Genomic DNA, 15,155 nt, shown 5'->3' on the forward strand with positions numbered 1-15,155 from the left:
GGTGCAACAGGAGAGAGTAAGCCGGGCAGAAACAAGACTTGACAGACAAACAGGGAACTGAAAGGCCGGATATTATTATGTGGATATTTAAATCAAAAATAAAACTGCCAATCTGTACCAGACAACGTGTCAGGAAGCCAGAATCTAGGTCCAGGAAATGAAACAGTGACGGACGGAAGAGCAAACAAGGGGTGCATGGTGATGGGAGTGTGTGGGGCGCTGTGCAAGGTCCATGCCAGGTTAGTATGCAGAGGGGTGGGGACAAGGATGGGTGACAGCAGACACACGTGTGGCACATCCTGCTGTCATACCAGCACACGGAAGACACGTGTGCACGTCCTGCGCTCATACCAGCACACGGAAGACACGTGTGCACATCCTGCTGTCATACCAGCACACGGAAGACACGTGTGCACGTCCTGCGCTCATACCAGCTTACAGAGGACACAGAAACAATCCTGCCACCGAAGGGCTACAGAGAAGACTGTGACGTCCATCTTCCTCTAAGCCAGTGTCTCAACCTTCCTCATGCTGTGACCCTTGTAGTACATACAGTTCCTCATGTTGTGACCCCAACTATAAAATTTGTTTTCTTGCTACTTCATAACTGCAATTTTGCTGCTGTTATGAATTGTTAGAGACAGATGTCTGTGGACGGGGTCGCCAGCCACAGGTTGAGAACGCTTCTGTTATGAATTGTTAGAGACAGATGTCTGTGGACGGGGTCGCCAGCCACGGGTTGAGAACGCTTCTGCTAAGCACACATGAGCTCTCACTACTCGTGTGGCCTGTGAAGGCGTGGTCTCGCTGAGACTGTGTAAGGACTTAAAGGCCACATGTGCTGTTCACACAAAAGCCAAGAACTGGGACACAGTAAATGAACAAGACCCGGAAATGAGTATAACTGTACATTTGAATAGCAACTATAAGATGAATGCTTGCAGACAAACTAAAAAGATAAATTACCAATGCCTTCAAATGGCCCAAAGGGTCAGGGTGGGGAGTACTAGAAAAAGTTACTTACTAAAAAACACACACAATAATCCAGAAAACCATGCACAGATTGGCAAGGTTCCCTTCATACACTAAACAACAGTCTCTCTAGAGACCAGCAGCTCACCCTGGAGAATCTACTGTAAATAGGCCTCGCATTAAGACTAAAACATAACACAGAAAACTGGAAATCCTAAAAATCATGAAACCAAAGACAAGAGCTAATTCCAGCTTTTGATTCATAGGTAAAATCCAAGGAAACAGCACCATCTGTTGGAACATCTCATATTTAAAAATATTTGAAAGTGAATGTGTAATATCCCCCTCATCTGGCTGCAAGATATACCCAATATTAGACAAAAGTCTAGCATAATCAAAAAGATTATACTGAAAAACATTATAATTCCAATCTAAAATAACTTACTATTTTGACCAAATAATTAGAAAATACAAAACAAAAGTGCTCCCAACCAATAAATAAATGACATCTTGAAAGAAACTCACAGATATGATATTCCTGTATGTTGCTTGTGTAGCCATATATTGCAGAATATCCAAATATGACAATCATGACAACGTCCCTACTATCCAGCTCCATGATGTGTGCCGAATGTCCCTCCACAGCGTACTGCTGACCGTGGCCAAGAACAGTGGGCGTTTTTGTGCTCCAAGACTGACTGTGTATGTGAAAAACCCATAATTCATCTGTGACATTGCCGTCACTTGTTTCAATTCTGCCTCCATACATAAAGATGTTTTCCTGTAAGTTAAAACATGCACATCAGTAGACAAGATAGTTATTTCTTAGCAGCATGCATGCATTTCTTAAAAGACTCTATCTAAACACTGCACTTCAGTGACTGCTCAGAGCATCCCTAAAATCGGAACACACCACTGGTTGCAGAGGGAAACTTATCTACGCTTACGAAAGGCTGAGTGATGCATTTTCACTTAAATATTTACATTATACAGAAACATAGTGCACCAGAGTGCAGTGGGCTACAGCGGATGGCTCATACAGCACCAGAGTGCAGTGGGCTACAGCGGAAGGCTCAAACATCGGAAAAGCAGCACCATTAGCGTTGATTGACTTCACCGATGGAGTCTTCCCAATGCCTGAATGATCTGAGTCCCCGATAGTTACATTTTAATTTTACCACCTATGTAAATTCTCCTTGCTCTTCTCAATTACTCAGTGTTTTCCCTCACTAGTCACCAAAACCATGGGCATTTGTATTTCACTCCAAGTACATGTATTACCACTTATGGCTGTGGGAAAATGCACATCTCCAGTTCACCTTAGGAAATCTTACAACACTCTAAGTTACCCAGATTTCATTCACAAATGAGTCATATAAATGATACAAAATGGTATAGACCACTATATTTCAACAAACTAAAAAGATGATTTCTTCAATTTTGATAAAGCTTATCTAAGGGAAACACTAAGATGATATTATAGTGAATAGTGAAGTATGGGATGCTCTCCCCTCAGACCAAGAACAGGACAAGGACGCCTACTCGGTCATTCCTATTGAAAACAGCACGGAAGGTCTGCCTGGGGCACAGAGGCAAACACTAGTAAGGGCCCAGAAAAGGGAATGAAAGACAATTTCCATGAGCAGATGATATCACCTCATATACAGAAGATCCTAAGAGACGAAGAGTTGGCGAGTGAATTCAGTTACATGAAGTATGAGGTCGGTGCACAAAAGACATGCATGTCCACATGCTTCCAATGAACCACACAAAAGCAAAGTCAATAAAGCAGCTACCCTGACATCAAAAGTAAAAAATATTCAGGAATAAATTTACAGAAGAGTTCAAAACTGAAGTTACAAAACAGTTGAAATTCATAGAGATATGAATGGGAAGACGCTACATTTTAGGGATCAGAAGAGGTAACACTGCAATGACAAAGATCTCACAGTCCAAGGATAGATTCAGCATGATCTCTATCAGAATTCCAACAGTCTGTAAAAGTAAGTAAACTTCTTAAAAACTGAACACAAAACAAGTCTCAAGACAGTGGGGTCAACGTAAGTCGACACAGTAGAACGGAGAGTCCAGAGACGCGCTGACGACGAAGAGACACGCTTGTGGTCAAACGGTTTTGGAGAAAACTGACAAAACTATGCAAAGGGAAAGGATGCCTTTGTAACAGGTGATGCAGGAAAACAGGCACACGCCAAACAATGACACTGAACCCTTACTGTGTACCATACACGGAATTATTAAAAGTGGATGCAACACTAAATAAACCTAAGAGAGAAAGCTGTAAAATCTGCCAAAGAGACCTCATGGCACGGATGGCAAATGAGAAGTCACTTCTCCGGGACGCAGTAGATGAGAAGAGCCAGGTAACAAAAAGACAGTAATTGACAGAGCACTGGAAACCACAGATGGGCAGACGGACAGCGAGAGAGCAATGTGTTGTTGTGTTACGAGCAGCAGGGCTGCGTCCCTGGCATGCGGCCGCCCGCATGGCTAGCTTTACCCGAAATAATTATACAGAAACTGTATTCTTTTAAACACTGCCTGACCCATTAGTTTTAGTTTCTTATTGGCTAGCTTTTACATATTGATCTAACCCATTTCTATTAATCTGTGTAGCCCAAGAGCTGGCTTACCAGGAATGATCTTAACCTGCGTCTGTCTGGAGTGGGAGAATCATGGCGACTCCCTGACTCAGCTTCTTTCTCCCAGCATTCCGTTCTGTTTACTCCGCCTACCTAAGGGTTGGCCTATCAAATGGGTCTAGGCAGTTTCTTTATTAATAAGAAATCACTCCCACATCATTTCCCCTTTTTCTGTTTAAACAAAAAAGAAAGGCTTTAACTTTAACATAGTAAAATTACATATAGCAAAACAGTTATCAAGCAAGAATTACAGTTACAATATTTATATCTATTTTATCTTTTATCATAACTAAGGAAAACTATAACTATCTATTCATTCTTCAACTCCATCAAAGACTCCAGAAGGATATAATACTACCTAAGTAAACAAGAAATAAGAAAACTCTAGAAATGACAGAGACATCTCGCTGCCTGGACAGTCACCCAAAGTTCCTCTGTACCGTTGGGGCATCCATCTTCAGCCTTCAGGCCCAAAGTATCCAGCAGACATTTCCATGAAGCAGGAAATTCCAAAGACAGTTTAGTCACTATCTGCTGTGTCCTGTAGAATGTCTCGCAGACTCTTTCATGAGTCATGAACCCCAAAAGACCGTCTCGCCTTTAGGCAAGTTCAGCAGTCCTCTCTCTGCGGGTTCTCTGTGTCCATTTTATGCAACAGTCCAGGCAAGAGCAGTTTCTTGCCCAAATGGCTATCAAACTCCATAACGAGCCTCTTTGATGCCCATCTTCCTCTCGAAGTACATTGGTGCCAGCAGGAGCAGATATGTCTCATTGTCATGAAAGTCCTAAGTTATTAAAATATTTTTAAATGCCATATTCTGTAGCCTTTGAGAGAGATGAAAAATGCCTATCTGAAATATATCTCTATATATCTAGAAAATCTAAGTAACATGACTACAAACTTGACTATTATTTTTGATTATCCATCAACAACCTATATTTCCTAATTATACATTACACTTTAAAAATGAACTACACAATCACAATACCTTAATCAAGATCAGAAATACATATACATATAACAAAATTGACCTTAAAATCCATACCAATGCAAATTATTCATACCTATATCATTTCCCCCTTTAAATGTAAAAGAACATTTACAAACAATATTTTGGGAACATGGGCGCAGTTTTTTCTCTCCAAACTGCTTCCTGCTGAATGGGGGCGTCGTTAATTAGGTCTTTCATGGTATAACCTGTGTGCTAGTTTCATCTCAGTTGGCAGTTGAGCGAAGCAATTTTCTGAAGATGTTCACAACAACCTTTCAGGAGGGCGTGGTCTATCATACCAAATTGTAATAGAAGAAATCCACAGGGTCTGGTCCTCTGTGAAAACAAAAGAAGACCCTCTCCAAAGCATCATATTCTTAAACCCAAATTTTGAAATCGTAATACCTTTATATCCATTTTGGTTTAGCTTAGCAGCCCATGTAATGAAATGTCTGTCTGTACTTAGCTCCTTTACAGTCAAAAATTTTAAAGAAAACACAATGTACATAATCCAGACTCTCTGTGAATTTTCCATTTTTACGTGGCTTATTTTTCTTTATTTATTTTAATCTCTTAACTATCTGTACTCTGTCTATTTAAAGACTTTACCCTTTTTTTTTAAGACATTTACTTTATTCTCTATATTCTTATTCTTCTCTCTCTCAAGCCTATGTACATTCATCCAACACTGTGATCCACTGAGGTCTGTTATGTCTGAATCTGTTTTATTGTGAATCTGTAATATTTTTACTATCCAGGAGCATTTCTTAAAATGTTAAGCACTTCTTAAAAACTTAAGTTGCACCATGTACAGGTAATACGGTACCACCTGTGTCCTGCCCAGTCTAAACCTTAACTGTGCTGTTATTATGGTAATTACGGTAGTTCCTGCCAACCAGCACAGTTCAGCAAGGAGCAGCCGCTCCTGCCTCAGATCCATTTGGTGCCCCTGAGCTGTGTACAGTTTCAGGCACACAGCAAGTCCTCATTGGAGCCGCACTCAGCAGTTTAATTTTGAGACTGAGCATGCAGCACAGAAACTCTTTTTATCCAAGTTACAACCAAATCTGACACACAGAGCAGTGCGCAGTCTGAAAACACGTATCTTCCACCATGCTCTTCCGCCTGCCTAAGCCTGATTCTGCCATCTGCCCAGGTGCAGGCGGGGAGCGCTGAGAGCACTCTCCTTCCGATCCCAAGCGGGAACACAAACATCCAGTCCCATAAAATCCATTGAAATGCTTTAAAGCCAGAGTTTGCACTGGCGGCACAGTCCCAAGAAGCCGCACTTTAAAATGACGCAGCTTTTTTTTCTGCTGCTGTTGCCGAATCAGGAAATCTCTCTACAGCACGCCACCAACAAACAGCAAAAATCTGTGTTAAAGTCTCTCTCCCTTATTTTTAAGCCTTCTCAGGTTTTTAAGTGGATTTAGCCCCACGTTGGGCGCCACTCTGTTGTGTTACGAGCAGCAGGGCTGCGTCCCTGGCATGCGGCCGCCCGCATGGCTAGCTTTACCCGAAATAATTATACAGAAACTGTATTCTTTTAAACACTGCCTGACCCATTAGTTTTAGTTTCTTATTGGCTAGCTTTTACATATTGATCTAACCCATTTCTATTAATCTGTGTAGCCCAAGAGCTGGCTTACCAGGAATGATCTTAACCTGCGTCTGTCTGGAGTGGGAGAATCATGGCGACTCCCTGACTCAGCTTCTTTCTCCCAGCATTCCGTTCTGTTTACTCCGCCTACCTAAGGGTTGGCCTATCAAATGGGTCTAGGCAGTTTCTTTATTAATAAGAAATCACTCCCACATCAATGTGTTAGCTGACAAGAGCTGGCGACACAGGCTCCAGTCCCTGCCATGCTTCATCCCAGTCAGGAAGCCCTGGCAAAAACATCCCCACAGCCCAACCCCTACGGGACTAGCCCACAGTCTGTGAAAGCCTCGAGTCCAGTTTGGGGCTATAGTCACACAGTGACTCCCATTGGTGAGAAACACCCCCCACCCAGGGAAGAACTCTCCGTGTCTCAGAAAGCTGTGGTCAGGCTCCAAGTTGGGAGAGAACCTATTACTGAAAAATCCATCTACCCCAGGTACCTGAAAACAAGAAAGAACCATATATCAGGAAGTGTGGGTTCAACCTGCCATTGCTCCAGAGTAGAGACAGCCAATAGGCAGTAGAGGTGAGGCTGAGAGCCAGAACTGGGAAACTCCGGGTATCCACAGTGAAGGGTACCTGCCCTCTGCCCTCCTAGTTGGCTAGGAACTCAGCTCATCACATGAGGTTAACTGTCAGTTTGAGTGTTTCAGGTCGGAAGCTCCTATCCTTCGTGTCTGTGTTGGAGGACGAGGGGGTGTCTCACGTTCTCATCTCCTTAGGTGAGGTCTTCCGGCCCCTCCCTCCCAAGCGCCAGATTACAGGCATGATAACAAAAGGTCAGGCAGCGCTGGAGAGCAGATACGATAGGCCATGCACTCTTCCAGCTAAGCCAGATCCCACCCCCTTCCTGTCTTTCATTTAATGTTGTGTTTCCTTTCTCTACTCCTTCTTCTTAAATAACTCCTATCATTAAATACATAATTTCTGCCATGTTCTGTTCTCTTGTCAGCGATGGTAAATTTAATCAATTCTAAGTGTATTTCTGTATCTTGTTTGATTTGGTGTTGTTGCTGATAGAGCCATTTTTCTCCTCTCTGAGTGGTATGAAGATTGAGACCTCAAGAGTTTATTATTCACTAAAAAGATCCCCACGTGTGTATGCACGCATGTTTGTACGTGTGTGCACACGCATGTGTTAATGCATGTGGAGGACAGCAGCAGACACAGGTGCTTTCTTCAAGGCTTGCACACATTATATATCAAGGCAGATATGTCATTTGAATCACCAGTACGGCTGGGCTAGCTAGCCAGCTTGCTCCAGGGATCCCGTATCTCCACCCTGAGCACTGGGATTCCAAGCAGGCTGCCATGCCTGCCTGGTGTTTGTGTGGTTGAGGGGATTCGAGCTCTGGTCCTTACGCTTGCACAGCAAATGCTTCACCCACTTGTTAGAGTCCCCTGCATTTAAGGCTGCAGTTCTCCACGTCCAGATGGCTCTCTGAGGTCAGCATAATACGGACAACGCCCTCTGCAGCAGGACTCCATCCCTGACCTATAGGCCTGGATGCTTGACTTATCTGGAAGTTGTCCTGAGCCAGGCTGCCTGACTTACCTTAATCATGACCTTTGACACAGCTCCATAGAAATACCCCCTGCTGTCCATATGATAATTAGGTATTGTGCTCCAGTTATATGGGAGGACAGGACTGACAAATGTAAATTAGGTGGTGCCCCAGCCACTCTCCCCATCCTATATATTCCCTTTACTCTGGAATAGAGCTGAGCTGTTAACACTGGAACAGACTCCTGGAAGGCTAGTTCCGTCTTACAAACAGACTCCTGGAAGGCTATTATCTCCATCTTGTTTTATTTTCAAAGACCTATGGAATAAGGCATTTAAAAGGTTTTAAAAACTTAGTACTTTTCATGACAATGAGACACATCTGCTCCTGGCAGTGCCAATTACTTCAAAAGGAAGATGGGCAACAAAGAGGCTCCTTATGGAGTGAAACTGCTCTTGACTGGATCTTGACTGGACTGCTTGATGTTATGCTGTATGAACTGGACATGCAGGACCTACAGAAAAATGACTGCTGAACTTGCCTAAACGTGAGATGGTCCTTCAGTGATGGAGGAAGGTCATTGGTTAATTATAATAAAGAAACTGCTTGGCCCTCATAGCTTAAAACATAGGTGGGAGGAGTAAACAGAATGCTGGGAGGAAGAGGAAGTGAGCTCAGAGGCCATGCTCCCCTCTCCCGGGCAGACATGATGAAGCAAGCTGCCAGGTCACACATGCTGAATCTTTCCTGGTAAGACTGGTGCTACACAGATTACTAAAAATGGGTTAAGCAAAATATGAGAATTAGCCCGTAAGAGGCTAGAGCTAGTGGGCCAAGCAGTGTTTAAATGAATACAGTTTGTGTGTTGTTATTTCTGGTGTAAAGCTAGCTGTGCGGGAGCTGGGCAGTATGAAAAGCAGGCCCGCAGGGCATAAGCTAGCTAGCGGCCAGGAGCCAGACAGCCGGGAGCTGGGGCGGCAGGGAAGCAGCCCGCAGCTCCCACAACACTTCAGGGTTCCTGCTTCATGAAAGAACTGCCAGACATTTTGGAGAACACATAAGAAAGCAACTAATAAACTTTGCCAGTAAAAGGCATAAGAAATCTTCAAATTTCCTACTTCGTGGAAATGTCTGCCAGAAACTACAGGCCTGTAGGCTGAAGATGGATGCCTCAATAGTACAGAAGAACTTGGGGTGACTGTCCAGGCAGCGAGATGTCTCTGTCAATTCTAGAGTTTTGGAAGTTGATTACAATGCATTTCCTGTTTGCATTTCCTGTTTGCTTAGGTAATATTATATTCTTCTGGGGTCTTTGATAGAATTGAATAGGTAGTTATAATTATAGTTTTCCTTAGTTATGATAAAAAGTGGGTTAGATATAAAACTTTAGACTCCCAAAGATAGGATAGATGATAGAGTATTTTCCATAATTTGCCAAATGTAAAAAATACCTGTTTTGTTGTATATAATCTTGCTATGTTAAAGTTAAATCCTTCCTTTTAATTTAGCACAGATTAATGGAGATGGGTTAGTTTAGGATATAAGAGCTAGCTAGAAAGACGCTTATGCTATTGGCCAAACAGTATTGCAAATAATATAGTTTCTGTGTGATTAGTTTAAGTCTGAGCAGCCAGGGAGCTAACAAGTGTTCAATATACAAATATATATTACTGTATCTGTTCTTATTTGCCCCTTAGTCTCCCTCCTCTTTCCTGCCTCTCTCTCGTTCAGCCCCTTCCTTACCCAGTCTCTCTTCTGCACCACGTCCCCTATACATGTACATATAATTATGTGGATAATCAAATCTCGATTTTCATGTGAGAGATGTGATATTCTCTCCCATAACTGCTCCTCCCTTTACATCTTTCCTCTTTGCCTATAGTGCCCACTCTAGTTAATGCAATATATACATATATTAATATTTAAATATAGATCCCACCTATGAAAAAAACAAGCAGTTTTTGTCTCTCTTTGGCTAACTTTGCTTAATATGATATGCAATTCTAACCATGTTCTTACAAATAATTTAATTCCAATCTTTATGGCTGAACAATATCCATGCGTATACCCCGTCTGTACTATTACTTTGTTGGTTGGTGGACAGCAGGGTGGCTTCATATTTTGGCTCTTATGGGTAGGGCCGCAATAACCATGGATGTGCACTCTGATGCATGCTGGCTGAGATCCCTTCAGAGACAGAAACAAGAATGGTACCTGGAAAATTTCATGGTTCTACTCTGAGCTCTACAGGAGCCTCCGTGCCAATTTCCAGGTGGCTCTGGCAGTCTACATTCCAACCCTCAGTGGGCACAAGTCCCTCCTCCACTGCCTTCTCGACAGCACTTTTTGGCCTTGGCTTTGTTTCCTTCTATGTTGACTTTATGTGCGTGGGTGTTTGCCTCCATGCATGTATTTATGTATATAGCATGTGTGCCTGTTTCCCATGGAGGTGCAAAGAGGACCCCATAGGACCGGATTTAGAGATCATTTTGAGCTACCACATGGATACTGGGAGGTCAATCTGGGTCCTCTGCAAGAGCAACAAGTGTTCTTACCCACAGAGTCATCTCTCCAGCCCTTCATTTTTTCTTGGTGATAATACGATCTCAGGGTGTTTTTAATTTTCAATTCCCTGATGAGTAAAAATTATGAATATTTTTTCATGTATTTATTAGCCAGCTTTGCTTTTTTCTTCTCTCTTTTTACTTTCAGTGTCTTAGAGACTGGGTTTCATGCAGCCCACTAGCCTGAAGCTGCTATGTGGCTAAGGATGACTTGGGCCTCAGGCTCCTCCTGCCACTCTTCTGAGCACCAGGATTACGGGCACACAGAGTGCCAGCTTGAGGCTCTTTTGCGATTTGTCTGTTCAAGTAACTTGACTATTTACTAAGTAGATGATCTGTGTATGTATGTCTAATTTTTAGAGTTCTTTATAGATTCTAGCCAAATATCCTCTCTGAACAGAGTTGACAGTGATTCTCTCCCATTCTATAGGCCCTTTATCCTGCACACATATACAAAAGAAAAAAATCAATGAAACCCATCATCTAAAAAAAAATTTAAAGTATTGAAATTGCAAATACATATATGTTCTTTTGCAAAACATGAAACTACACTATGATTCATAGAGCTTCTAAGTGATCTTTAATAGCCAAAAAAAAATTTAGAGAAACAAAAAAAATTGAAGTCTAATACTTAAAAACTACAATCCAAACCAGTGCAGTAACAGCATACAGGCAAACATACAGGACAATGCTACAGAGAGCCCAAAGATACCCTTACACGTGGTCAACCACAGACCAATACTACAGAACAGAGATCCCAGAGACACCCTTACACGTGGTCAAACACAGACCAATACTACAGAACAGAGATCCCGGAGACACCCTTACACGTGGTCAAACACAGACCAATACTACAGAACAGAGATCCCGGAGACACCCTTACAGGTGGTCAAACACAGACCAATACTACAGACAGAGATCCCGGAGACACCCTTACACGTGGTCAAACAATTTCTAACTGGGAAGACCAGACAGTTTAATGAGAAAGGACAGTCTTTCCAGCAAATGGTTCAGGAAAGTATTTACCCACATGCAGAATGATGAAATTGGACCCTTAACTTACACCACATACAAACCCAAACTGAAGGAAAGATTCAGACATCAGATCTAAGCTGCTTAAACTTAGAGGGAAGAAAAATCATCATAAAGGAAAACCTTCATGTTGTTGATTTGGCAACAATGTCTTATATATGTAATCAAAACCAAAAATAATAAATAAACTGGTACTACATAAAACCTGGAACTTTTAAGTCGGGCGGTGGTGGTGCACGCATTTAATCCCAGCACTCGGGAGGCAGAGGCAGGCGGATCTCTGTGAATTCGAGGCCAGCCTGGTCTACAAGAGGTAGTTCCAGGACAGGAACCAAAAGCTACAGAGAAACCCTGTCTCAAAATTTAAAAAAAAAAAAACCTGGAACTTTTGGACTGACGGGATGTAACTAAGTGTTAGAGCATGGGCTTATATACGTAAGTACTTAAGTTCAATGCCCTGTACTACCCAAGGCTGTAGGTAAAACATAGAGCAATTGTCTGGTACACATGAGGTCTTAGTGTCAATCTCCACACACAAGGGAGCAACACTATTGCCAGACTGAACAGACCACAGGAAAAGAAAAATATTTACAAATCATATATCCGGTGAAATGTGAATTTAGCACAGAAAGAACTCCTAAAATTTAATGGTGAAAACAAATGAATGTAAAAATGGCAGAAGACTATAATAAACAGGACTCCAAAGTAGATACACAAGTGGCCAATAAAACTATGTCACAGCAGTGATGGAAGCCCAGGCCTTTAATCCTAAAGGCAGAGGCAGGTGGATCTCTGTGAGTTCAAGGTCAACCTGTTCTCCAAGGGTCCAAATCAGCCAGAGCAATATAGGGTAACAATGTTTCTAAAAGAAAACACAAAAAACTATGCAACAAGACAATTTTTTAGGTAACTACAATTCATAAAATAATAACACTCTATTATCACCAAGGCCCCATTATCTAAAAATAGAAAACACGGTTAGCAAAGCTGTAGAAGGTAGCGGAAGCCATAAACACTAACAGGCTGTAAAATGGTACGGTTGGTATATAAAACTGTAGAGTAGTTCCCAAAAAACTTAACATGGAATTGCCACATGATTCTCCAATTCTGATCCCAAGAATGCACCTAAGATGGTCAAATACTCATTGCCAAAAGGTGGAAGCAATCTAAACGTCCATTAACACATAGAATCTTGTTAATGTACACATACAAAGAAATAGTGTTTGTGCTACAACATGGATGAGACTTGGGAACACTGTGCTGAGGCAAACAAGCCAGAAAGGAACAAACGCCACCCTCTTCCACTCACATCGGCACCCACACCAGTCAGAGTCCAAGACAGGAAGCAAACTACAGGCTACCCAGAGCAGAAGGAAGGAGAGAATAGTGACTGCTTACATTTTACAAGATTTAAAAAGAAATTATGAAGATAATGGTGATGGTGATTATATAATAATATAAATAAGCTTAGTGCCACTGAGCTCTACACTTAAATATCACTCAAACAATAAACTGATTATATTTTTGTGACTGATATAATATAACAACTAGGCAGAACCCAAAAGACTAAAGTAGGATCACAAACATGATGCTAACAGCCAGCCCAAGGTCACCTTGGGATATTTAGCAAAGCCCCGTCTCAAAGACAGCCAAGGAAGGGGAGACCAGAAGCCCCACCAAAAGCCCTCAATCTTTATTGTGGTATATGACCAACATAAAACAGTGTTATAAAATGTCAGTCTAGGCCGGGCGGTGGTGGTACACGCCTTTAATCCCAGCACTCGGGAGGCAGAGGCAGGCGGATCTCTGTGAGTTAGAGACCAGCCTGGTCTACAGAGCTAGTTCCAGGACAGGCTCCAAAGCTGCAGAGAAACCCTGTCTCGAAAAACAAAAAACAAAAACAAAAAAAATGTCAGTCTACCAGCTCTCCACATTGTGGGCCTTATAATCCACTATTCTCATTGAATGCTTGAAATAAATCTGAGGTCTAGCATCTTCCTAACACAAATTCTTACGACAATAACCAGGTTTTTTAAAGCAGGAGACGTACCTGATATAAAGCAAGAGAGTGTCCATATCTCTGGAGAGGTCCCCTTGACACAGCTCCGACATTCCATATACTGCTCTCCAAATTGTAACTAAAACAAGACAATAAACCATATTAGCAAGCTAAAATTCCTTCCAGATCTTTAATTTCTGTATCTGTTTCTTCCGCTGAATCCAAATTCTCTTTAAGTCAAAAAGAAGTAGAACTAATAATTTCATGGACCATGCTAGAAATTGTTAATAAAGCTCCAGTCAAAAAAAAAAATACCTGCTCTTAAGATTCAGTTATTCACACGTACAACATACAGGACTTGAGAGACAGACATTCTCAGTGGCTAAGAGTACTAGTTCCGGCAGAGTACTAGTTCCGGCAGAGACCGTCTGTGACTCCAGTTCTGCAGGATGCAGCGCCCTCTTCTGACCTCCACAGGCCCACATGCGGCACACACACACACACACACACACACACACTAAGCAAAGCACTCATACACATAGAACTTAAAACTCTAAATTTTAAAAAGTCCAAACAGATACATGAACTTGAGTAGAGAATTTATTGCTAGAATTAGTGTAATTGCATTTAATAATTGCATTGAACTTAAAAATAATGAGTTCTTTGCTTTCAAATTTTAAAAAAAAAATCCAGTTTTTCTTGGAAACAGAAGAAAAATCCCTCCTTCTTGACTTTTCACAAAATGACTTTTTATAGTAGCCATTTCCTTGGAGTATTTATGCTTATCCTCTATACATATGTATCTTGAAAAAACAATTCATCAAGAGTTATGTATTTCCTATGTATAAACAGAACCTGCTTGCCAATGATTCTTTTAAATTGTACAAGATGCATCTGGTAGTGGGAAGGCTTTCGTAGAAGCAGGCTGGCCTTGCATCACGTGACACGTTAGAAGGCTCCCTAGATGTCTGTTGTGTGTGAACACTGAGCTCTAAACCAAGCCCCTGCAGTGCTTAGCACTCAGACCCTGGGCAGAACAGCATGACACCCCACACTGGACACGAACTTAGCCGAGCACACAAGCAGCAGCGCCCCCTACCCCCGGGAGTCCAGGCACCTCCAGTGACCTCCGCTCCAGACGCGCTCAAGGTCCCTTGTGCTCTGGATCCAGCAACACTAGACAACTCCCTATCTTCCCTTTGTTTTGTATGTGGTGTTTGCTTCTTCCTTTCATCTTACTGGATCAGCACACGTCTATAAAAAAGATAAAAATGTAGCCGCACTTCCCCTCCAGGCTGGCCCTGTGCTGCTCCGCAGCCCCCACCACCTGTATCCCCATTCTCTCCTAACAAACTCCACCCGACCACCCCGCAAACTGTTACAGTGAACATCTTCACAACAACTCGTGGCCACTTTCTGTCTTGGCTAAGGGTCGTCATTTGATGTAGGTGGCTTCAATTCTCGATTCGCTTCCCTCTGAAGACACTGCACGGGGTGACTTCCCTACAGGTCTGGTCACTCCCTTCCAGACTGTCTGCTGATTTCTCTTCCCCTCCTAGTGAGATGTGTTCCAGCTCTCATAGAAAACTCACTCCCCGGATAACCTCCTTCTAACTGGATCCCTGTTTCCACTCTTCTCCCCAAACGCCCTACGTTCTGAGTCAAAGGGTCAGAGGTGCACCAATCGGCTCCCTCCTCCAAGCCTCCACTCGGTCTCCCTCAGGCTCCCCCTGACCTTCATTCTTTCCTCCCGTGGTTCTCACCAAATCAC

The 15,155-nt window shown here is 42.5% G+C and overlaps 1 protein-coding gene across 5 annotated transcripts in view; it reads right to left on the reverse strand.

The window, feature by feature from the left end:
* The window catches only part of Atrnl1 (attractin like 1), a 561,295-nt gene that overhangs the window by 513,492 nt on the left and 32,648 nt on the right, over window positions 1–15,155 (reverse strand). For all 5 annotated transcript variants that reach the window (XM_041661191.1, XM_041661190.1, XM_041661192.1 and 2 more), the window contains exons 7-8: window positions 13,436–13,523; window positions 1,498–1,753 (exon numbers count right to left, since the gene is read on the reverse strand). In XM_041661191.1, the coding sequence (XP_041517125.1) occupies window positions 1,498–1,753; window positions 13,436–13,523 (344 nt within the window). The remainder of the gene's footprint in view (window positions 1–1,497; window positions 1,754–13,435; window positions 13,524–15,155) is intronic.

This window comes from Microtus oregoni, unplaced genomic scaffold (genome assembly GCF_018167655.1).
Source record: "Microtus oregoni isolate MIOR12 unplaced genomic scaffold, Mior012 000012F_ref0000307, whole genome shotgun sequence".
Lineage (NCBI taxonomy): Eukaryota > Metazoa > Chordata > Mammalia > Rodentia > Cricetidae > Microtus > Microtus oregoni.